The sequence below is a fragment of the Falco biarmicus genome, chromosome 2 (genome assembly GCF_023638135.1).
Source record: "Falco biarmicus isolate bFalBia1 chromosome 2, bFalBia1.pri, whole genome shotgun sequence".
Classification (NCBI taxonomy): Eukaryota; Metazoa; Chordata; class Aves; order Falconiformes; family Falconidae; genus Falco; species Falco biarmicus.
The window spans coordinates 54021546-54047312 of NC_079289.1; the positions used below are offsets into that span (position 1 = coordinate 54021546).

The 25767-nt window shown below is 39.2% G+C and overlaps 1 protein-coding gene across 1 annotated transcript in view; it reads left to right on the top strand.

Annotated features, from left to right (window-relative positions):
• Nucleotides 1-25767, top strand: part of GPC5 (glypican 5) — a 709869-nt gene that overhangs the window by 107567 nt on the left and 576535 nt on the right. The window contains exon 4 of the mRNA XM_056328672.1: nt 22029-22162. Coding sequence (XP_056184647.1) covers nt 22029-22162 — 134 coding nt within the window. The remainder of the gene's footprint in view (nt 1-22028; nt 22163-25767) is intronic.

Genomic DNA, 25767 nt, shown 5'->3' on the forward strand with positions numbered 1-25767 from the left:
ACTGTTAGGGAAAATATGTGTTATTTAGCTATACATTAGAAAGAAAGCTAGTAGATCTGCAAATTTTTTAAAAACTAAATCTTCCTATGTTACATCTAATCCACAATAAATTTTGTAATTGTGTTTTTCTCTTTATTCTTACATGCAGACTTCACTGACAGTGACATATTCTGTATTTAATGCTGTATTGGATGTCTTGTTCTGGGGAGATGCTTTTAGTTTTACAGTATACACAGACATAAACAGAGTGTCTGGGTGTCACTGGGGTGTGGCATCGGTTGAGGTACAGTAATACTTCTAAGACTGCCACAGCCTGTCTCTTTATGTGACTAGCTGAAGTTGAAGCAGCATCTTTTGCTAAGCTGCTGATATGACCTCTGACAATAAACAGCTTGACCTAATACAATAAGTAGAGGATTCTTCATTTTGTACTAAGACCCCACAGTCTATCAAAATGGGTTCTTCACCCTGCTTGTAGTCAGTGAGTAACAGGGAAATTGCCCATTTCCGTGAATTTACTATTTTATTTCCTTTATACTAGCTAGAAACTCCAGCTGCTGTACTTCCTTGAGAAAAACTGTGGGTTTTTTTTTAAAGGGTTTTTCACTAACAGTTTGACTCAAAAGTGGCTCACTGATATCGGTCTAATTCCTACTATTTTTTAGAGCAACAATTGCCTTTTAGGGATATTCCCTGTTCTTCCTCAGATTTTGCAGGGAACATTTTTCCTGCAATTTTCAGGATCAACCTAGAATACAAAAGTAAAAGCTTAAGGGGAGGATTTCTGTTTCCTATTTCATCCTGGGTCTTTTAGTTTGAAAAGCTTTAGACTTGGATTTTCAACAGTGAACTGTCATTGGCCCAGACTTAGAAGTCTTTCGGCACACTCATGTTTTCAAAATGAAAGTTTTTACTCTCCAAAATAGTGTATTTCACTCAATTTTAGTAAAAATTTAAATGTGTGAAGAGCCTTCCATCCAGTGTTTTGGCTTCATGAAAATTTCAGATTGACCCAAAGAAAAATGCTTTATTTTGATATTCCTGAAAACTCTATATGCCTTCCTTCTCCCCTTCCCTCATCCAATGTAAGGAATACTAACATTTCTTATGTAATGATATTATGTGCCACTGTCTTCATCTGAAGATCAGATGTTTACTTCTGTTGTGTTAAGATCTTCTCATACAGAATCACTTCCAAACTCTAAACCTAAATATTTCATTTTTCACTTAATCTGCATCAAACCTATGCATTTAGACATGTCTTTCAGTTAAGCTCTATGTTATAATTGACCAGTCCTTTCTCTCTTTGATCTATAATTTGGTCATAGAAGACTATGATGCATTCATCCCTTGAAACATGGTGATCTACTTAGTCAATTCTGATTTGCTGAATATGGCTTGAACATGTTTCATATTTGCCCATACATTAGGTATCAAGAACTAATTCTGGTGTGTAGTAAATACAGTCTTTCAGCTTTAAGAGGCAGAGGACATGAATTCTGTTGGAATTGGTTCATTAATATTTATTTATTTTATCTTTAGAGTGACTCATGAACTGTTTCAAATTCTGATAAGCAATTAATGCATCAGTGATTCTGACAGACACAGAAAAGATGATTATGAGCCAGCAAGTAATGGCTTGCTTAGGCACGCAGCAGTCTCTGCAGTTTTAAAAGTGAATTTCACCATAATAAGTACTTTTATGAGTTTTAAAGAAGCAGAGAGAAAAAAAAATTAAATGTTTGGAAGTATTTTTTATTTATATATGCAAATGTTGTCATGAGAATCAACAGTCTCTTTAGCGATACATGTATTTGTAGAGCTCTATCTAATCATGTTATGTTTGTGCAAATAACTATATGTAAAGGATTTTCTTCTAGTGTGTTGCATGGATATCTATATTTAAATCTGATGTATGGAAAGACCACTAATGCCTATATAACATGCCTTACTTTCACAAAACTTTTTTTTTTTTTTTTTTCCCAATAACTTACAACTTATTCCCTTTTCTACTTTGGTCAGCAGAGTAGTGCCATACTGTCTTCAGTTGGAATGTCTCTTTCCCTTTGTTCTTCCTGTTTCAAGTTCACACCTTTAATTTCTGCCTCACATAGCTCCGCTGACTGACCAGTAAGTGAGCACCCGTTCATCACCTCTGTATCTGGGCATTATTTTACACAATTCTGCAGAATCTAATGGAGATGTGTGGGCTGTGCAACTATCCACATTTATATATATGTTTGCATATCTATATACACATAGTCATATATTTAATAACAGTTCTGTGTTTCTGAAGTCTATATATATACATTTTTGTTACTGTTTATGCTCAGTGTATAGTGGACCCTATGCTTTTTAGCTGGTAAGAATTGGAACAGATTTTTTTTTAGCAGACGTGCATATACAATGTAACAGGTTTAAGAGAGCTGCATGGTACAGAACAAGAACAGCATTCGTCATTAAGATAATCTGAAAAAGGTGATATGTAGTTCTTCAGCATTTTCACCTCCTAAACAGTGCTTATTGCTACAAAGGACCTTGTAGATTCACCCTGTACTTCTCTTTGTGCTCTGCCTGAGTTGCCACAAGCTGGTCCTTGAGCTTGCATATATAGTCAGGGAAATCCCCATTGAGGGCAACTGTGCAGGGATGAATGCACAAGAATGTTGCAACACATTTAAGCCTTATTTAAGAAAAAACAAAGAAGCAAACAAAAACCTATGGAAACCTTTTACAAGTTATCCTAAATCATTTCATGTTACCTCTGTTCTATTATGCTAGTCACTGTCAGTGTTAAGACAGAAGGAGAAAGTGAGATTTCAGCAAGATTTACAAAGATTGGTGTGGGTGGAGCCTGCTATCCCCAGCATCAGAGCATGTTTCTGTTCCCTTTATGCTTGGGTTAATGGCATGGCCCTGAGGCATGGAAGAGCAAGTTCCTGTGTCACTCACACTGTGGTTCAATGGCAGCTTAAGCCAGTCTCATCCTGGGTTGCCCAAGTGCACCATCCTCAGCTGTGTGTTTCTGCCCATTTCCCTGTGTGCATGCTGCTTTGGCAGCTGCAAGTCAAGCTGGTTGAGGGAGCTCTCTGTTAGAGAGAATCTCTCTCAGCTGTGGTTTCATTTTGGTGTGTGAAGACTTGTGCGGTAACGCGTTGGATAACACAGCAGCTGAGGGGTCCATTGCAGTGGAACAAACAAGGAGGTAAATAGGTCTGAGGCAAGAGCTGAAGGACAAGGGGAAAGAGACAGAAGAGAAAAAGTCACAATGCTTTATAATTAAATCATTCCTCCAAACTTTACATTAAACTATTTTTCTTGATTCCCAAAAGACCAGTGGTGTTTGGATTAATATTGAATAAAAGAGATGAAAAAGAATATTGATTAGTTGTTCATTGTGTATTCTGGGCACTGATGATTGGGGGATCTGGAGGACAATCAAGTACGTGACCATGATATTAAAAGCTATATATGCATGTAAAAATGTGGGAATCAGAAACACAGCAGAAACAATTAAAATCACACAGACAAATTCTGGCATTTCCTGATTTTGAAAGTGAGGAGTTTATACTATGGGTTTGGTAAAATTCTTGTATGTATTTTGGTACGTAATATTAGCCTACAAAATTTTGGAATGGAATTTTCAAAACCAGTATGTCTTCACTGTGTTCTAAGTTGTGGACTTTCATCAGATCAGTTTTCCAAACAATTGGAGATAATGAAAATGTTAAACTTCTGCAAATTCTCAAATCCTTTCACTGATCTTAATCTAATCCTGAAAGAAGATCTAAGTTACGTGTCTAAGGTGTGTGTTATAGCAATAATTATATTGTATGAAAAGAGACTTTTGTCTGACTTTTTTTTTAAATCTGTTGTTAATACTACAAACAAAACAAGATCTTTCTTGTGTCATAGAATGCTAGCAGGAAGAAGAATTTAATAGACTGTATTTAGAGCTTTATTTCCTTATTGATTATTTTTCCTTGAGATGACTAGCTATAAACACTTCAACAGTCAGAACTGCTGTAATAGTGACATTTTAAATGTAATGTTCCCATGAAGAGACATACTCACAAACATTATGAATAGAATATTTATGTGTGGGCGTTCTAAGCCTTCTAGTATCTGTTTTCTGTAACTACTTTTTATTGGGATCTCTCTAGTGAAAACTCATATAGCCTTATTCCAAGCCATTCCAGAAAATGAAATGCTGTAGAAATGCACTAAACCAATTAATGTCTTATATTTAAAAAAGGAATGGAATGAAAGTGATGAAAAAGATCCTTTGATAATCCCAAATACATACAAAACATACACCTGGAAGCTATGGTATAACTGCAGGTTTTAGTTTTGGAAAGGAGTAAGCTTAGTTGTCAACAAAAGACCAGATTAACAGCATTTCTAACTGGGGAGTGCTGTGCCTGGGTATTTGGTAACTTTTATAGCTTTACAGCTTAAGGCACTTAAAGAGGTGCATGAGGTGACCATCCTTTGAAGTAGCTAACCTGTGAACCCAATTTCTTAGTATCTAAAATCTAATTTATTTACTTACATGGTTATATGCCTAGAGATACAACAGCTTTATGATCCCTGCTTCACAGCTACTGCATTTTGGTTGCTTGGTTAGAGTGCATTAGTCAATCAACTGAAGTAAGTTCACAAGCTATTTGAACTTATATTAAAAAATAATTAAATTTGTCACTCTTTTAAGAAAAAAAAAATAATATTAGAAAATGCTTGTTATAAGCCTTTTGTATAAGTCAGGTCATGAAAGAGATCTGAAATAACTTAAAAAGAAAGTTGGAGATATCATAAAAAATTGTACTCAGCACATCTGAACTGGACATCTGTATTCTTTATGCATATTAAAATACACAGTAAAATGTTATCCAAAATATTTATTGATTTGATAACAGAAATATAATTACAGTATTTTGCTGTAAATATTAGGCTGGACTTTCAAGCATTATTTATAATGATTTTTCTTGAAAAACTTAGGAGTTATCTAATAAAAATTCAGGAAAACAGAGGAATGGAAGTAAAAAATAAGCATTTCCATTAAAAGTGAAAATTCAGGAAAATAGAGTAAAGGAAGAAAATAAGAAACATTTCCCCTAAAATAATTCAGTCTGTCTACACAATGCCATATAAATGTCTTCTAATGTTATTTCCATGTGTTTCAGTGCCCTTAACAGTACATACACAGAAGGGACATACATTCATTATCAAATTCAGTGACTGTTTTACTACTAGCTTATCTTATTTTTCCTCATTAGTAGAGGAACCTTTCATCATTCTTTGATTTTCAGGACTACGAATGCTACATACTCTTTAGCAAAATGGGTAAGGGCTTTAAACTCAATATTGCTTCTTTGGATTTTGTTTTCTTACTTGATAGTCTTGGTATTATTCATGACTCCTTCTTTTGGATTTTGAAATTTTATAAATGGAAAAAAATTACATTTACTCTTGCCACCTTAATTTTCTTATTAACCTAAAATGAAATAAGAAATATAACATTCGGAAGTGATGCATGCAAATTTTTTTTATTTATTAAATAAATATTAATACAGTATTTCATGAACGGGGAGGTTCAGACTTGATATTAGGAAACATTTCTTTACTGAGCAGGTGGTCAAACACTGTGGCTGGTTTCCTAGAGAGGTGGTTGATGCCCCAAGCCTGTCAGTGTTTAAGAGGCATTGAGACAGTGCCCTTAATAACATCCTTTAATTGTTTTTTGGCCCTAAAGTGGCCAGGCAGTTGGACTAGATGATCGCTGTAGGTCTCTTCCAACTGAAATAGTCTCCTCTATTCTTTTCTATTCTGAATGCTTTTATGAAATGGCATAGGCTGAAAATCAAAACCCTGGTTAAAAAGAAAGAAAAGCTATCCACATAAGAATTAATTACATGAAAACATAGTTTCACAGCCTAATTTACTGTATGTACTAAAGTGAAACTGCCAATTGTTATAAAATAACCTAATCACTTATTATTTTACCATTTAAGGAGATTACACAGCACTGTATAATTTATGACTGCTTTGGCTTGTTGTCCATATTGTTTATATTTAAACTGCACAGTAAATTTCTCTATTGCAGACATTCTAGTTATACTTTATCTGATTGGCAGGAGGTAAGTTTAGACAAATATCTAGCTGGCTCTTCCAGATAGCTGACTGCATTTGTCTGTGATTCATCTGCTGCTGTGTAGAAAACTTTTTCCAGCATTTGTACAATTCAGAGACATACAGGTGGCATCATTCTGAGGGAGCTCTCCAGTGCTGCGTCAAAAACAAGGCAGCTTGAGGGCACGGACAACTTACCCTGTTTGGATCTAAGACTTCCCTCTCTTTCATGCTTCTGTACATACGTGCTCCTGCTCCTTTGTCGTGATTGCTATGATTACCTTGGAGTATCAATCACTCTCCCTTCATAAGAGAGCCCTGTTTAACACAAGGCACCAGGTGCACTTGACGTGGGCAGGAAAGAGAAGTACTGTCGGTGCTGCAAGCAGAGTTGTGTGCCTTAGGATGGCCCCAGTATGGACAGCCCACCTGGCTCCACTAGCTCCTCTCAAACTTTGGTCCTACTGCAACCAGCGGACAGGAAAGCAGCAGGGAGACATAATAATTAACAGTGGCCTTTTGGCATCAAACAGCCAAGCCACTCGATGTATATGTAAGTATATATGTATACTTGTGTAGTGTGTATGGTGGATTACTGGCTTGCAGTTTCTCACTGGGAAAGAACAGGAAGATTATCTCTGAAATAAGATGCAGAAGAGTGGGGAGAAAGGGTGAATGAATAAGGGCGAGGGAGGTGTATTTGGATCCTGGGTAAGATGTGCAGGTCCTCCACACTGTTATCGACCCTCTAGCTTTTATGGGCTTTGGTTACAACAGCAGCACAGGAGCCAGAGCACTGCCAGGTTTCACTGTCGACAAGACCGCATAGCTTATAAAAATGCAGTGTACATTGCAGGTGGGGTAAGTTGTAGCTGGTTTTAAGCACCTCATTGATATCAGCCAGGGAGAATCCATCACTGGCAAGTCTCTGTAACTGCCGGGGAGAGCAGGAAGGCTGGGCAGTTGGTAATGGGGTCAGCAGAGTACCCAGCACCAGGATCCCTCTGCCAGGCCAGAGCACACAGCTTCCACAGGGAGATGATGTACACACTGCTGGTTTTCAGAGAAGACCCCCCATCCAGCTACAGACTGCAGTCTCCACTGGCAGAGACAACATGTGATCTGAAAGTTAATAGTAGCTCAGATGTGCTGCATCTTCTTCTTTAGCTATTCCTCTCATTTTTGAGATTATATGTGATACAAACTACTTCACTCGGCTTTTGACTCGTCTCTCTACCTGTACTGTTTCCTTTAAAAGCAGACACCTGGTTGTTTTCATGCCTTGTTTCCATGGCAAAGTGTGTCACGCTTTTTTTTATCATCCACCATACCAGCTCTTGAGTAGCATTGTGCTGCTGCCACCAATGCTCTGCTACAGGATCTATTAGGACTGCAAGGGACTAATTGTTGAGCCTGTCCCCGTTCACCCTTTCTTGCTCCTTCTGCCTGGACTGTTTTCACCTTCTTCCTTGTCCTGGTTTCATCTGGGATAGAGTTGATGTTCTTCTTAGCAGCTGGTGCAGTGCTGTGTTTTGGATTTGGTAGCACACTGATCTTTTCAGTTGTTTCTAGATAATGTTTATACTAGGTCAAGGACGTCTCACTTTCTTGGGCCCTGCCAGTGAGAGGGCTGGAGGGGCATGGGGAATTGGGAGGAGACACAGCCAGGACAAGTGACCCAAACTAGCCAAAGGGATATTCCATACCATATGACATCATGCTGGGTATATAAAGTGGGGGAAGAAGGAAGATGAGGGTATCTGGCATTATAATGTCTGTCTTCCCGAGTAATCGTTACACATACTGGAGCCCTGCTGTCCTGGGGGTGGCTGAACACCTGCCTGCCCATGGGAAGTGGGGAATGAATTCCTTGTTTTGCTTTGCTTGTGTGCACAGCTTTTGCTTTACTTCTTAAATTTTCTTATCTCAACTCTTGAGTTTTACATTCCTTTCTGATTCTCCTCCCCATTCTTCTGGATGAGGGGGGAGTGAGTGAGTGGCTGTGTGGTACTTAGTTGCCAGCTGGGGTTAAACCATGACATTCCTCTAGGCATAATGCTTTCGTTTCTTGCTGGAAACAAGTGTACAGAATGCTGTAACCACTGAAGATGTCATTGACACTTTCTAGACCATTTTTCAGGGCACTGCCAGGCTGATGCAGCCAGTGTCATTGTGTTTTCAGGATGCCAAAAGCCTTCATTTTTATGGTGATGAGGGCGCAAGGTCATAATTTCATTTTTAAATAGGTAAAGAGGGTGAAATATCTCAGCTGGAGGGAATAGATAGAGTCTTCTATGGGCAGACTTTCTTCAAAATATGACATGAGAGGACCTGCGGATAGATGACACTATCCTGCTGATAGTATTCAAGATAAGTGTGCTGCCTGTCAACCTTTTCTTGCTTCAGATGTTGATTTGGAAGGAACACACATCATGGGGGAATTATAAACACCCTGGTATCTGCTAGAATGGACAACACAGTAGTGAACAAGCAATCTAGCAGGTTTCTGGAGTGCGTTTGCAACAACTTCCTGGCATAGTTACTGATAAGGAAGGGTGCTCTGCTGGACTTGACACTTAGAAACAAGGAAGAATGTGTAAGGGATGTGAAAGCTGGGAGCAGCCTTGAGATGTTAAGAGTTCAATATCCTAAGCAGTGCAAAAAGGAGGACCACAGCCCTAGATTTCAAGATACCAGATTTCAACCTCTTCAGAGATCTGCTTGATAGAATCCCGTGGGGTATGACCATGGCGAGTAGAGGGATCCAGGAGAGCTGGTTGATATTCAAGGATCACTTCCTCAAAGCTCAAGAAAGCTCTGTCCTCATGAGTAAGACATCAAGCAAAGACATCAGGAATCCTGCATGGTATAAGCAAAGAGCTCTTGACTGAACTTACAAAAAGAGTGTTTAAGAGGTAGAAGCAGGAGCAGATGACCCAAGAGGAGTATGGTGTTAGTGTCCAATACTGAAGGGTTAGTGTTAGAAAAGCCAAGGCCAGTCTGGAGTTGCATCTAGCAAGTAATGGGAAAGGCAGTAAAAAAGAACTCTACAAGTATGTAAAGAGTGGAAGTAAGACAAGGGAAAATGTTTATCTGCTGCTTAATGGGGCAGGGGATCTGGTGACCCAGGACACAGAAAAGGTTGAGGTATCTATTTCCTTCTCACCTCGGTCTTTACTAGTAAGACTGGCCTTCAGAAATTCAAGGACCTGGAGACCAGGGGTAAGGGGTAAGGGTAAGATCAATGAAGACTTACCCTCAGTGAAGAAGAACAAGGTTAGGGCAGTAACGTTAGAACACTTAAACTAGACACACACAATTTTATGGGACCTACCAAGTAGCACCCACAAGTGCTGAGGCAGCTGGCTGAAGTTATTATGAGGTCACTCTCAATTATCTTTGAATGGTCTTGGCAACTAGGAGAGGTTCCTGAAGACTGGGAGATAGCAAATGTCACCCCTATCTTTAAAAAGAATAAGAAGGAGGATCTAGGAAACTACAGGTCAATCAGCCTCACCTCAATCCTTGAAAATGTGATGGAGCAACTAATCCTGGAAACCATTCCAAACACATGGACAAGAAGGTGATTGGGAGTAATCAGCATGGATATACAAAGAGGGAAACCATGCTTAACCAACTGGATGTCCTTGATATGACAGCCAACTTGCTAGGATATGGATGCGATGGATAGTGTTTACCTCGGTTTTACTAAAGCCTTTGATATTGTCTCCTACAACATCCTTAAATATAAGCTGACAAAGTGCACAGTGAGGAGGACTGAAAACTGGATGAGTGGCTGGACCCAGAGGATTGTGACTAGTGGCACAAAGTACAGTTGGATGGAAGTCTCTAGTGTTGTACTCAGGGGTTGATACTGGGGCAAATACTGTTTGATAGTTTCATTAATGGCCTGGGTGATGGGACAGAGTGCACTCCCAGGAAGTTTGGAGACAATAGAAAACCGGGAGGAGTAGCTGATGCACCAAATGGTTGTGCCATACAGAGGGACCTTGGCAAGCTGAAGAACTGACCTGAGCAGATCTCATGAAGTTCAACAAACAGAAATGAAAAATCCTGAACCTGAGGAGGAATAAACCCATGCACCAGTACATGCTGGGGGCTGACCGGAAAGCAACTTTGGAAGAAAGGTCTTAAGGATCCTGGTGGACACCAAGTTGAACATGAGAAATGCACCTCCACAGCAAAGGAGGCCAACAGCCTCCTGGGTGGCATTAGACAAAGTGTTATGAGCAGCCTGAGGGAGGTGATCCTTTCCTTCTCCTTGGCACTGGTGAGGCCACACTTGGAATACTGTGTCCAGTTCTGGGCTCCCCAGTACAAGAAAGATATGGGCTGACTGAAGTGAGTTCATCCACGAAGATGATTATGGAACTGAAGCATCTTTCATGTGAGGAAAGGCTGAGATAGCTGCCACTGTTCAGCTTGGAGAGAAGAGGCTCAGGGGGAATCTCATCAATCAACATGTATAAACACCTCATATGAGCCAATGAAGGATCCAGGCTCTTTTCAGTGGTGCTTACTGACAGGACAAGAGGCAATGGGCAGAAATAATAAAAGAATGGCATTCCATGGAGCAGGTTGCCCAGAGAGGTCGTGAAGTTTCCATCCTTGGAAATATTCAAAACCCAACTAGACATGAATCTGGACAACCAACTGCAGCTGACCCTGCTTGAATAGGGATGTTAGACTACATGTCCTCAAGAAGTCCTTCCCAACCTAAACAATTCTTTGATTGTTTTGAAATTACTTGCAAGGTGGGTGCATGAGGGCAGTATTCTTACGGAGGAACCAACCATCTTTGAATTGGTAGCTGTGGTGGGATAGGCCCATAAATGAGTGTCGTGGACAAGGCAGGAACCTATCAGGTTCATGGTGTTCTTCTTCTAGTGCAGGATGTGGGCACTGGCTTCATGTTAAGGCTGATGAACATTGCCATGCAAGGTATTCACTACCATGATGTTAAATCCAAGTCTGCACAAGTTAGTACGCATTGTCTATTTCACAGATCTTTGGTCAAAGCAAAAGTGAGTGAATTGCTCCTTACACAATCTGGAAGCCTGGATGAAATTCCTCAGGATACCCAAGTTAACAACATGCCATATAGTTATTCATGCTTTTTAAAAAAAAAATTAAAAAAATTAAATACATAATTTTCAGCAAAGCGGACTTTGGAATAAAATGTGAGGTTCTGCCTGAAGCTTTTGACATTATGTCTCTGCCAAAGTTACTTTGCTGGATTTAAATTACTTGATAAATTGACGAATTTAAATTACTTCACAAGATCGATACAAACTGATTTGTGGAAACTGCTGAACAGTAATTGGATTTAAAGTCCTCATCTTATACATGTCTGTATTCTAGTATCATTGTGTTCTAAAGGAAGGTTTGATATCAAACCTAACACACGGTTGAACACCATCACCTTCCATTTCTCTTCCTTCATGGATATGCATCCAGCTGTAGCTGTGAAAAACTGTAGTGCTTATATAATAAAGAACAACATATTTTTATACGTCTTTTTTTTTTTTTTTAAATGTAGCATGAAGTAACTGTACTGCAGTCATGACTTCCATCTAATTCAGATTCCTCTAGTGTTATATTTCACTTCCCCATTGTTTTGAAGTGGAAAAGCTCCTTGCTGGTGTCAAAAGGTTTTCTTCTGAGGCTAATCTGGGCTTCGTTCATCAGAAAAGTGGATGGAGAACTTTGAAAACAAAGCAAAAATAAAACAAATGTTTATGGCTTGTTTCTAACTAATGAGAAGTTGTTTTCATTAAATAGTAGGCTTTCTTCCTACCTGAACATACTTAGTGGTTTGACCATCTTTTCTGGTTTGACCTGTCCTTGCTGTGTATTCCAGTAGCTTGGACCTACTGAGGTCTGAAGTATTACCCTTATTTCTGTAGTCTTGCCCCTCTTCCACACACTATATACTACCCCTGTAAATGCCCATGTGGTTTTACAGATTTTGTAACTAAAATAGGTGTCTTCCAAATAACAACAATATATATGCTACAACATTTAACATAAAAATAGTGGTAATCCCATCCTGGAGCATCTCTTCTATGTTGGAATCCCTGTTGTAAACTCTGTGCTGCAGAATTCTGCTCAGAATTGGTGTCCTTTTCCAGTGCAGTTGGTCCACTTGCTTCTAATGTGTAGAGAAAGGGGTTTGAATCATGCATAGAGTATTGGCAGAGGCAGTAATATGTCCATAGTTATTCCCACATTTTGGAGAAATGTGTGCTAGTGTATGATCTGCTCCTTTTTTTTATCTGGGCATTACTTCTCAAATTAGAAAGACAAAAATTATACATGTTGCTGGGCACACACTTGCTAATACTTTGTTAGTGTCTTTATTTTAAGGTTTGTGATACACTGGCAAATTTGTGGCAAACACTGAAGCACTCGTTTCTGTCAAGAATTTCTTAAATATTAATATATTAATTAAATATAATAGCAGAACACGAAGCCATGAAACCATGTCTGTCTAAATAAAGTTAATTGCTACATTACTTAGCTTCTCAGCATTTGAGTATGTGGTGGCACAGCTTTTGGTGCCTGTTTCAGGATACATCATTCCCAATTCCTCTTCTTTTGGCCAATTATCCTTTAATTTATGAAATGAAAGGGGACGCATTTCTCACCTGTGCTGAGAAGAGCTTCAAATCCAGCGTCAAGTTCATGTCTCACAGTTTTCTGAAAAGTGCTTTTCTCAATTAATTTGCCAAATTGCCCAGGTTCCTCCCAGCTCCTGCAGTGGAGTTACTTGTATGGGGCGCAGGTGCCCCGGCGCCGGTGGGGGCTGCATGGCCGGGGCTGCCCCAGGCCGGGCACGGCCAGCTCCAACCCATCCACCTCAGGGCCAAGGCGGCGGAGGCTTGGGGAGAGCATGTGTAAGAAAGTAGAAAAATGATATGTGGCAGTGAGGAGCGAGGGGGGAAAGTAAGACAGACAGCCCTGCAGACACCAGGACTGGGGAAGGAGGAGGGGGAGGAGTGCTGCAGGTGCTCAGGGCAGATGCCCACCCTGCAGCCTATGGAGAAGACCATGGTAAAGCAGGTTGTGCCCCTGCAGCCCATGCAGTAGAACATGGTGGAGCAGACCTCCACCCTGCAGCCCATGGAGAACCCCATGCTGGAGAAGGGGAAACTGTGAAGATGGAGTGGCAGAGAGAAAGTGTTACGGACTGACCACAGCCCCCATTCCTGCAGCACTTGGAGGGGCTGAGGAGAGGCAGGGAGGTTGGGAGGGAAAGAGTGAAGCTGAGCCAGGGATGTTGGAGGAGGCTAGAGAGAGGGTGGTTTTAGTTTTATCTTTGTTTCTCACCACGGTACTCTGTTTTTAACTAGCAGTAAATTAAATTAATCTTCCCCAGGCTGAAGTTGTTTTGTCCGTGACAGTAACTGGTGACTGATCTCCTTGTCTTTATCTTGACACATGATCTTTTTAATCTTATTTTTTCCCCCTGTCCCGTTGAAGACGGAGAGTGAGGGAGCAGCTAGGTGGGGGTCTGGCAGCCAGCCAGTCATAGAATCATAGCATCATTTAGGTTGGAAAGTACTTTAAAATCATCAAGTCCAACTGTTAACACAGGACTGTCGAGGTCACTGCTAAACCATGTTGCTAAGCACCACATCTATGTGTTTTTTAAAACACTTCCAGGGATGGTGGTGCCACCATGTCCCTGGACAGCCTGTTCCAATGCTTGACCACCCTTTCATTGAAGAAACTTTCCCTAATAACCAATCTAAACCTCCGCTGGCGTAACTTGAGGCCATTTCCTCTTGTTCTGTCACTTGTTATCTGGGAGGAGAGACCTACCCCCAAAGGTCAACCCATCACACTTGTCAACACACACACAGAGCTTTGGCAAGCAATGATGAGTGCAGGTTTGCATAAGGTATGTTCAGTATAGACTGCCAAGTAGATAATGTAGGAACATATCATAGCATGCATTATGCATTCCTGTTTAATGTATTTAGAGCAAATCCACTTCACAAATTGAAATTACCTGAATCTTTCAGTTTGCTGCGCTTCCTTCTTAAGATTGAGATCCCTTTTGTCAGGAAAGCATAGGATCTTTAATATACCTCCCTTTTTTTCTGTCTTAATAGAAGATTAGGCAAAATTTGGGCAAAGTACACAGATCCAAAATGGCCGCCTTCTTTCCGTTGACTGCATAGGGACCCTGAGACCTGTGGAGTAAGCAGTCAAGGCTGCCATCATGTTCTGGTTTTAGGTGATGTGCCGGATGTCTAACTGCTTTGGCACCATGGCAGGCTTGTCTGAATGTGTCCACTGGGGACCTGAACTGAAGGTAAGGAAGATGCTCAAAGAGGCTGAACATGCTGCAGTCTGGTTCTCTGTATTTGAAGAAAGAGAATAATAGAGGCTTTTCACTCCTTTCCCAATGTAGAGTAAGAGGCACAAACAAATGTAAAGGACGAAGTCACCTCAGAATCCTTTCTGCATGCTATGTGTTTTTTCTGTGCTCTTCCTTTTCATTGTGAAACAGAGTAACAGTTCACTACTGAGCTCAGTAGACTTATGGTGTCTCCTTTGGCCCTTAAAGCACTAACAATCCTTTGTATTGGAAGAGAAAAGCTTTGTGATTTTAAAGCAAATGAGTTTTTCTGACTGAAATGATATGAACATGTATGATTAAGTGGCAGTCTTGTACATACAGAAGATCTTCAAGAAAAACTCATTTGTCCAGGTTCAAATAAGAGGATGAGGAGACACTGAAACACTTAATGTAGAGATACAGGAAGCAAAACCACCATCTCATAAGGTGTAGTTTGGAATGGGGGAGAAACACATATGTTGTCTGAAATGCGGACTAACTACATAGTGGTTTTTTTCCCTCATCTCCTCCCCAGCCCCACCCCCCCACCCCCCGATTGTTTTTGATTCTTTATTATCATGGAAAAGTGACCCTCTAGTTACTTAAAGAGTTGTTGACAGTGCCTTATGCTAAATGAAATAATATATTATGACTGTTACTGTAAGTGTGCATGATTTCATTGACTTACATACTTTTGTTGCAAATATTACATTCAAAACTGCTCTCCTTTTCACAATTTTGGAACATAAATCGCAGCTTGCCACAAAGTGTAAATACATCATGCAGATATGCTGATGCAGCCAACTTGATTTGCTTCCACAAACTCTTTATGTATTGTAAGTTGTAATATGCTTTTTTTTTTTTAAGTGAATGACATGCCTGGTAAAGGTTATAGAGCCCCATTTCTTCTTTCATTGATAGTCACATTCCCACTGCATTTCTTTTGGTTTACACAGGTGACCCTGGGTAGACTTAGATTTAATGAACAATTCTGCCTGTATCAGACAAGAAGGCATAATACTAGCCCTCTACGTCAGACCTGTACTTGCAGGGCACACAGAAGTAAGGAGCAATAAAGTGTATTTTAACCACTAAAGAGCACAGATAAATCAGTCTAACTACACACAGGCAGATGATCTTTGGAAGGGGCTACTGCCAGTTTTATATAATTGCATTTCAGAGAAGAATCACAGAGTGTTTTCACTGAACATAAATGAAACACCTTGGCATCCACTGAAGCAGACTTGGATCGGGAGAGCTGGCAGCCTCTCACAAGAAGCAGTTTTTGTTGAACTGCCTTTGAAGAGTTTGAACTGGCAGTGCTGTATTCTGGCTGCAGGGTAACTTGGCTGAGAACATTAGGATTTCCCCTGACATTAAGACATTAAACAAAAAAAAAATAATTTCCTTTCCTCCCACCCCCATTCAGAAGGATAAACTATTTTTACTGGCAGACTTGCTGAGTGTTAGTCCCTCATGAAAGGAGCAGCAGAATTAAAACCATTTAAGGTTTTAGTAATTAAAGAGCAGAAGACACAAATTAAAAGTATATTAAGTAACTAATATTTAAGGAGCTATTAGATTTTATTTTACAATCAGAAGATGCAAAATTATGAAGGAAATCAGAGATAATTAAAAACTGACAAGATATGAGGACAGTCTCAAGAACTTGGGCTGGAGCATTGGTTTTGGTAGATGGAGTGGTAGGAGGAGGATACGAATTGCACTCACATGAAAGTTGTGGATGGTGGCTCCCAGAATCCAACAGCTTGGACAGCAGTCTTTTGCAAAACTGTATAAAAAAATAATCACTGATTAAAAAAATCTAGTTTGCAAACTCCTCACATTTTTGTGTCTTCCTTGTTCCTCCATCTTGACTGTAGATTTCCCCCAAAAGGTCTACATTGATGCCATTGATACCACACTAAGTGCCAGAGTGAAATAATTAGTTCAGTATCTCAAAGTTGTGCTTTTGTTTATGTATCACAGGAAACGTTTTTCCTTTTTTTATTGCAACATGTAATCCTCTGGTTTTTCTGGTGAGGCTCCCACCGGTGGGTCTGCATTTTGTATACCTTGCAGTTTGCATTTGTCTTTGCTCAGTACCATCTGGTTCTGTGTGGGGCAAACTACTACATTTAACAAGGTTGCTTTGAATTGGGTTCGTTATTTCTTGAGCTTGAAACAACTTCCAACTCTATATCACTTGAAGAGTTCTAAATGCACTTCTTCATGTTTCACCTGAGCTTTTAATTACAATTTTGAATAAAATTGCTTTGAAATTATCATCATTTGGCAAGTCCATTTAAGGTTTGTCTTGCAGGTGATTATAAATTGAGTGTTTAATAATTTGTGCAAGCATTATTCTAAGTATCAGCTTTACTCTGTAATTCTCTAGGCTGTCATTCACAGTGTTTGCCCCTTTCAGCTTGTCTTGGACTTCTCCTGCAAGTTCCGTAAAATTATTAAACCCATGTGTGAAACTTAGCAGTTGCCCCTGTAACTCCTGAGCTTGCATAGAGTTCTGGGTGCCTAAAATATGTTGCCAAGAGGCTACAGTGGAGAAAGAGACAAGTAGTCACAGAGAAAGAACACAAAATTTACAAAGAAAACAAAGGAATTAATACAGAATTTCTGCATGGTTTTCCTGAGTTGTAAACACTGGTAGTACTCCACGGCTCTTTCCTAAAACAGTCTCATTAACATCTTTTTTCCTGTTCTGAAGGGAAAACGGCCTGTTGTACCAAATGCTTGCTCTTCTTGTTTTCAAGAACTTTTAATTTTGTCTCAGTAATGAATACTTCAGTCTTCCATGCACATGTGCATGCTCTCACATGTCAAAATACATTTTTCTTTGCAACAGAAGCCTGATCCTAAACAAACAGCCGTTTCAAGCAGCAAACGGTGACAACCTGCACGAGTGCTTGGAAATACTGAGATACCGGTGCCCCCTCTTGCGGTGTCACTAGATGAAGACAGAGGAGGGAAACCCGTGCTGAGTGGGGGGTATATTGCCTCCTGCAGCAGGAGCTCGGCTGGAGAGTGTTCCAAATTAAAAGGAGCAGCTAATCTTACTTTGAGAAATCTTTGTTTTCACCTGCTTAGATGATCAGAAGGTGCCAAGCCCCTGTGTTGGCTGGTGACAAGGAAACTGTCTGCTCCTGTTCTGCTTGCAGAATGAGGTGCAAGAAAGAGCATGCTGTATGGGTCTTCTTTTTCTCTCCTGTTTGACACACAGCCAGCTATCTGAAAGTATTGCACATCCACTTGCAAGGATTAAATCTGAAATTCATAAACATTTAATGCATTGTTTTTCTGGATGAATATTTTGGGTAGTTTGATTAGTAATCTATTGCTGGAAGTGCTTGTGACTCATCAAGAATCTGTTTCTCAAGAAAGTATTCACTTGTGTGTTCCTAGAAAATAAAACTCAGCCACAGGGGTTTTTTTAACAAATGTCCATCCCTGCCATCAGCTATCCATTTGCTCCTGAGTGTCTGAGGAGACTTAACTGTAAGGGACGATGACAAGATTGTGATCTGATAGCTAGAACTGAAAGCCACAAGACTAATGACTAACTAAAACATGCATTAAATAAAAGGAGTTTTAAATGCCTGCATGGTCTAGGGCCACACTGATGGCTTACGGGTCTGAGAGACCGTGTCAGTCTAGTGAATACTTGACACATACCCCATTTACAGGAAATCCTATATATGTATGTATCAAAAACTTACACTGTTTGGTGAATGTAACAAAACAAGCATGAAACAGTTAAACATAGAAGATGGGCAATTTTCAGACTCCTGATTCTGGTACCCAGCTAGAGCCGAGTCTGAGCCCAAGAGGTTTTATATCTGGAGAAGCATTTTCTTCCCTGTTACAATGCACAGCAGTAAGAACTAGTGAAACAGACTACAGGCTGCAAAACTAGAAGATGCTCATCTTTTCTGTGTGTTTCACAACAGCCTGTGACCTGAAGTGGAGCAGAGAGTCTCTCAGGACTCCTGAGGCTTATTTCTGGCACAGTGGCAGCGTTTAAAGATTATGGTATAGCTAATCACTGAGACTTGGCATATCTAATTTGAAACACACCACAGGACTGTGCATTCAGTCTGCTTTAGTCATTTGGCATAAAGTCACTTCAGCAGAAATGCAGAGGTCAGAAGGAACCGTTTCGATGATGGAAAAAACCCCCACAAACAACAAACCAAACCTAAGAATGTGACTGATTTCTTTTGAGCGTGTGAACTTAAGAGGACAGTGTCCCACCATTATCAATATGATGCTCACATAATTTTCAAGTCCTGTGTAAATGCAAAGGTTTATGATGCTCTGGTTTTCCAAACTGTAAGTAACCGTAAGTAGATGTTATATGGAATTGCACCAAGCAAAATCAAACTGCCATAAAGTTCATGTGTGGCACTAATTGGAATTTAACTGCATGGTTATTACAAGAGCTTTTAATTAACCCAGTCATCATACTGTGGCATACAAATTGTGCATAATAACAGCATGCTGAGTATAATGAGAATAGATTCGTCTGAATTGTGAAAATCGGGAGTTTTATCATTTTTTGAGGTTTCTTATGCCTTTAAATAGTACGCAATATTGAAGAACACTTGACCAAAAAAAAGAAATCCCAACCCCTCAAAACCCCTACAAAACAACAGACTCCCCCCTAGTAAGTTGCTGAAGCTTGTCTGTTTTAAAATATTACAGCAGTCTTTAATTCTTCCTGAAACTCAGTGAGGTGTGTAATTCTCTCCTGAGCAATATTTTTGGTCATTTTTCAATCTCACTTCTCCCAGGGTATTTGTGCTCCCCTTTGAGAATAATTTTATGCACTCTTTGAGGATTTTGTGTTTGAAGCCAAGAAAAATGCTCAGTTTGTGGAAACATTCAGTGGGAATACCCTTTCAGTGAAACTGGAAGGTAGTAAGAATACATTCCCATCAGATATTGCTGCAAAATGGTCATTTGGTAGATCATTAGTGTAATGAGAGCATTCCCCTTCTCTCAAAGTTTTGATTCTAGTCTGTGCCTCTCAAGACTGGTGGTAATAGCACTGAACAAATTTTTACTTGGAAGGTAAATTTTGCAGCCCCAAGACTAAAAATTTAGAAACAATGTAGCTTATGGTTTGTAGTCTTTCAGAAAGCATGGGAAATACAACTAAGTGGTGTTACATTTATACCATCTACTTATTCCTGGAGACATAAGGAATGCATTAAAAAAAAAAAATAAAAAGCAGCAGACTTTATTATGGGAAGTATATTTATCTATTTTTTAGACTATCATTAGCCATGTACTGGGAAATGAGATACTGACATTTTGGTTCTAAATTATTTGGGTCAGAGACAGAACAGGCACCTGAAGGCAAGATCAGACTATATGACCTTTTTCATGTGCACAGGTTTACTGAAGAAGCCAGGTGACAGGGAAGACTGGGCCAGTGAGGGAGACAAAAGTTCATTTGCCATGCAAGTACTGTTAACGGTTTAAACATGACACAAAAGTGATGGCCACTAGTGAGCAGTTAGAAGATGACAGTGGGTTCAGCTGTGTAAGTGATACAGGTGTGATGTACCAAACACAAAAAAGAAGAACTAACACCACACAAAGCCAGTTGGTCAGTTAGTGGTCCCAGGGGTTTAAATATCAGAGTTATGAGAAAGGTAACAGGTGATAATGTCATCATTTTACATGCTGGAGTAGCTAATCCTTCAGAAACTGTGTCTGAAGAAGTAAGTGACTTTGCTAAAGACTGCTGAGCTAACCTTCAGCTGTGAGAGCTGCTGCTGTCATAAACAGAACTGAGTTCTCAGCAGTATGATTACTGACGTGCACTTTGTGGGAATGGCAGAGGTGTACATGGTGCTGTACGCGCTTCGGGATAAAAAAAGTCAGTTCTTAAACACACATTTCAGATAATGACTGGATTTTTACGGTATTTATATATGTAAAGTTTACCCAAGATTAATTTTTTAAGGAAGATTTTGTATCTGAAACTAAGGTTTATTTTTAAGAATACCAGTGAATGCAAATTTCCCACTATAGCGCAATGCATTTCTTGAGTCATTCACTCAAAAAGCATAAACAGGCAGAAAGGTCATTACACAGTATTTTGATGCAAATGTATAATACATATAAAACAACTATCATTCATATTCCAAGCCACTATGACTGTAAAAATTATATATTTTCTTTATTTGTTCATTTAAGTCAGAGTAAAATACAATGAAATTTTATTGTAAATTCAGGAAATAGAGGTAGCTGTGGATTCTCCTGCCTTCCTAGTGGGGTTGAATAAATATGTTTTTTCCACTTTACTGTAACTGGTGCCAATTTTTTTCCTTTTTTTCCCTGACACGAAGGAATGGTACTCATCCGCTTAGGGTCTGTATTAGCCAGTGAATCACCACAATCTTTCTGCTCCCCTCACAGGCTCCCTGCCACCCTGCAGTCATTCTCTGGAGTGCCTGGACACCTAAGGCGCCTCTTTCGGGTATGCAAAGTGCCTAAGACCTACAACAGTCTACATGCCTAACCCATGCCTGTCATGAGACAGAGCCTCCTTCCCTCTCTTAGAGCCAACAGTGATCTCCTGTCCCTTTTTCTTTTAAAAAAGTTGACAAGTTTTCATAAATCACATACAGTGCAAGTTTCTCAGTAGTGCATTCATGCTGGCTTACACAAAACGTGCTGTTCAGTCTGCTTAATATCTTGTCTGATGTGATCCCCAGCATAAAGTATCTCTTATTTAAGAAATATGTATTGCCCTAATTATTTTTATTCAATGACTAGGAAGAATAATGAGCTACAAACATGAATTGATATACTCTATCATGCAAAATAATCAGTATCACATTTTTCAAAGAAGAAAATAGGTTTTCATGTGAATTTGTATCTATTGACATCTAGTTCAGAAAGCCAGACAAATAAAATCCGTTGATATTTTCAACATCTATGGTCTGAATCATTAAACTTACATCTTGGATCATTAAATGTACATCTTGCAACATTGTAATGCAAGTTTCCACCATGCTGACTGTTCACTGTATGCTCTGGGTAACTGTGCTGAACATGCCATAATAATTCATCAACCCTGAAAGAAATCACAAAATTCAATGCATATTAAAAATGTGATGGGGGTATGTTACAGAAAAGATGGAAATGTGCTGCTGTTCACAACACATCATGTTCTCTGAGGTTGCTGTTACTATCTGCATGACAATACACTTCCCTTACAGGAAGAAAAAAAAGCCACAATCACTAAACTACATGTGGTGTCTTGCTTATACACCTGGTATTCCTTCAAAAGGAGTGATTTTGTTGGGTTTTTTTCCTACTGTAACTGTGTTTACTGCATTTGTTATGGATATAGTGTTAAGAAGTATGATGATAAATTTCTTATATTAATGTCCATGGAACTTTCTCTCTTATTAAAATGGACTTAAAGTGACTTGAGAGAGACATAATATTTTTTTGTTTACATCTGTTCTTTTCTTCTTGTGGCTTTTTTTCCTTTTAGGTGAGCAAAGTATGTGGTCCTCCTGTAAGGAAGCCTATACAGTCTCCAGGTTGCTCCTTTGATCAGAACAAAGATAATCAAGTATTGAAGATGTTCTCAAGAGACAGTGAAGAGACCCTCACCAACAGAAGAAAGTAAGACATTAGTTTTACAGCCAGAAAGACATACTGAAGTAAGCCAATAATTTTACAACAGAATAGATTATATTCAATGCAGTGGCATGCACTACTAGAGAATGAATTACTAAATACAGACTGCAAAGAATGAAGCATTTCAGCGATACAGTCTGTTACATTTTGGAAAGAGTAATTTCATGATTAGATTTTGTTTTCTGAAATAACGGATCTATGAGCAGAGTCATTTGGTGTGGGTTAAAGTATTTAAAAGAGTGGGTAACACCGATAGATTCTGAACGTTAGCTCTATCTTCATGTGTGAATTTTCAAATTACATTTAACTTGCACATCAGCAGACATTATTAGATCTGTCAAAAAGTGATTGTGACTTTTGTCAGAAGACTTATTTGTACAAATTGATCAGACAAAAGAAAAAGAATGTTCAACCATACCTCTGTACTGTAAAAAGTGAGAAAAGTAAAAATTTGGGGCTAAATACTGAAATCCTCGTTTAAGCAAGTCCAGTTGATTTTTTTTTTCCCTCTGGCTCTTTTGCCAGTATATAGTGAATTGAGGTGATTGCAAAGACATTGGAGATTTCATTTATACCTGGCTCAGCATTACAGGGTAAAATTTGCCTAACTGCGTATGAGCTAGGTGTTACTGCAAGTGTAGTGGATAGGGCTGAATTCAGCTGCCCACAGAGCTACAATCATCCAGTGCCACTTGAGGATACCCTCTGGTATCCCAGCTGATGTTCCGCTGCCAAGAACGATGCAGGTGTCCTGTAAGTTGTATCATATATTCCAGCCTTCTGCAGATATCCCGGATAGCGGAGGGCATCTCAAAGGCCAGTCTATCTTTAGACAAATGAATCAAGTATTTCATGACTGTAAGGAGTAATAGCACTGTAAGGAATAGGGATAGTCTCGTTGCGTTGAGACAAAAGGCCCTATTACGCAAGTGAAGTTAAAATCAGAAATTTCATTTCTAACACAGTGTACTAAAACACAGGTTTTCTTTGTCCCTTCTTCCTTTCATTTCACTGTGCAGTGCAGAAGGAAACTGACGTGAGAGGATTGCAGGGAATAATTTCTCACTCCTTATGTCTGGAGAAGAAAAAGTGCCTCTGAGGTTCAAAGGCAGACCATTCTTGTTAGTGAAGGTCCTTCATGTTCCAAATAGTGGAGGAAAAAAACCCCAGACAAACACAGGATTTAGAGAACGTTGTGGGAATGGAAAGAGAGGCAAAACAGAAGTTTGCTGTAGCTAGCACAGAAGTCCATCAGGGAATACCCATTATATAGGAATATTTTCTCTTTTATGTAGCTAAGCAAGTTCTTGATGTTCTGATTGCTAGCACTCTGCAAACATGAAACTGTACTCTAAAATCTGGGGCTGTTCCATGTTTCAAAATAAATGGTGTCTGGACTGACCTCAGGGAGATTACCCAAGAGACCTTAAGGGGCATGAGAGGCAGTGGGCAGCACAAAGCAATGTTGTTTTCCCATGATTTCTGCCTGCCTGAGATGCTGGAAGCGCTTGTTTTATGGCATGCAACAGGCGCTTGCTACACTCAAAAGGCAGAGGAGAGGGGAGAAGGTTTGAGATCCACTGACACAGATTTCAGTTTAACAACTTCATAGTTCACATCATCTTCATTTGCTGCCTCCGGGATCACCTCCTTCCTTATTAGTCACAATCACTTTGTATTTCATGTTATATTCCCGTGGCAACTGTAACAATTCCTCACATGGAAGAGTGACTTCAGCAAATGCTTCCAGCCTGCTTTTAGGAAGCGCTGTTTTCTGAGTCTAATGCCACTTTATTTACCTCCCGTGGACTTCTGGCAGCAGGCTGCTCTCAGCATGTTTCACAGGCTTTAGCAGAAAAGAACAGGTTTCTCCCAAACAGCATAGACTTGGTTGATGTCAGTTATCTGAGGGAAAACAAATGAACAAAAATATTCCATTAAATGTGTGACTCCCACGAGTTCCTTGATTTTCTAATATTTTTCAAATGCATGTCCAGACTAAAGTTTACATTTTGAAGTACATACATGGTGAATTGTCTCTGCCTGAACTTTTCCTAAATTATTATTACCATCAGACCTAAGCTAGTATTTTCTAGTACTGCATGGTACAAGAGGAAAAAGAAATTTCTCTGTGCTTTTGACAACAAAAATTGTCAGATAAATTTAAAAAAATTCTAAACAGAACCTTCCATAGTAACATACAAACTTGAAAGTATATAATGTTTTTTCCTCCAGAACTTAACATTGCAGACAGCTTTTAGCACAGAGAATAAAACTGTAAAAAAATGAACAGATAAGAATTTCCGAATAAACAGATAAGAAGTATCTGCAGTTTCCACTGACTGTAATTGCACATTTGTGCTCAGCTGCCTATAATTACATGCTATCTGGTCTCGAAGATGATGATGTGAAAATTGACATTCATACCATCTGCCCTTCTAACTATGGTCAGACATAAATAGGGGCTGAAATCAGCTATTACTTCTGTATTAACTTCAGCTCTGCCTCAGGATGTATTTACTCATAAACTGAATGACCTTTCTGTTAGATTGCAGTTTGTCACAAGATATTATGGCAGCTATATTTATTTTAATTTCTGTGTTATACATGGACTGATTGTGCAGAAGAGGAAATTCCAACTGTTTGCTGTGAGAGGACTCTCTGAACACTAGTTTTCATCCAGAATGTAAGCCCAAAGCATAGACAAAATCAAAATCAATCCCACTCAATGGGAAATGGAGGAAAATAGCAAACATACTGTGCAGTTTTGGGAATGGAGAAATACAAGATATGACTATTCATATATGGGAGAGTGTGAATGAATCATATTTACATATTTAAAATATATTGCGCGTAGGCAATTATATGATGTATACTCAAAATTCACCTGACCTGAGACTTTCAGTACTGCAGTTTTAGACTTGCACTTTTACCAAATTTAGAAGGCATAGTAAATCTCAGTCACTGTGGTTTGTGTAAAATATTTGCCCTACAGTTACAAGACAGAACATGTGGCTTTTAAAATGACAGACTGTGTATAATCACTCATGTTTTATCTGTTTTAATTTGGAGTAAACAATACTTAACAATTTGATTCCTTATGCCTACATTAACTAGATATAGAGAAATGTATAGAATATTTCTGGCATTTTTTCACAACTCCATACACCGTACAAGAGGATAACATAAAGTGAAGCTTGCTGGCTTACAGAACAATGAATACAGCATCTACTGGTGCCTGCTTTGTGCCTGTGGGTCATAGATAACTCAAGAATAGTGTGATGTTCTAAACCAGAATTAATAAATATTTAAATTTTCACAGCAGGAATGGGTCTCCCAGAGGGAGATTTTTTAATACATAAGCAAAGAATTTATAAACATAAGTATCACAATCCAGTTAAAAACATACTAACCAGAAAGTCATTAATTTGTTTTAAGTACAAAAGCTTATCATTAGCTCTGGGCATCTTGACATATATAATATAGCAATACATAATTTATAACCTACCAGCATAGCACATGATAAAACTGATGTCACTTCTCAGAGAGTTATTTAAATATCCACTAAATATTTAACACCTACATGTTAA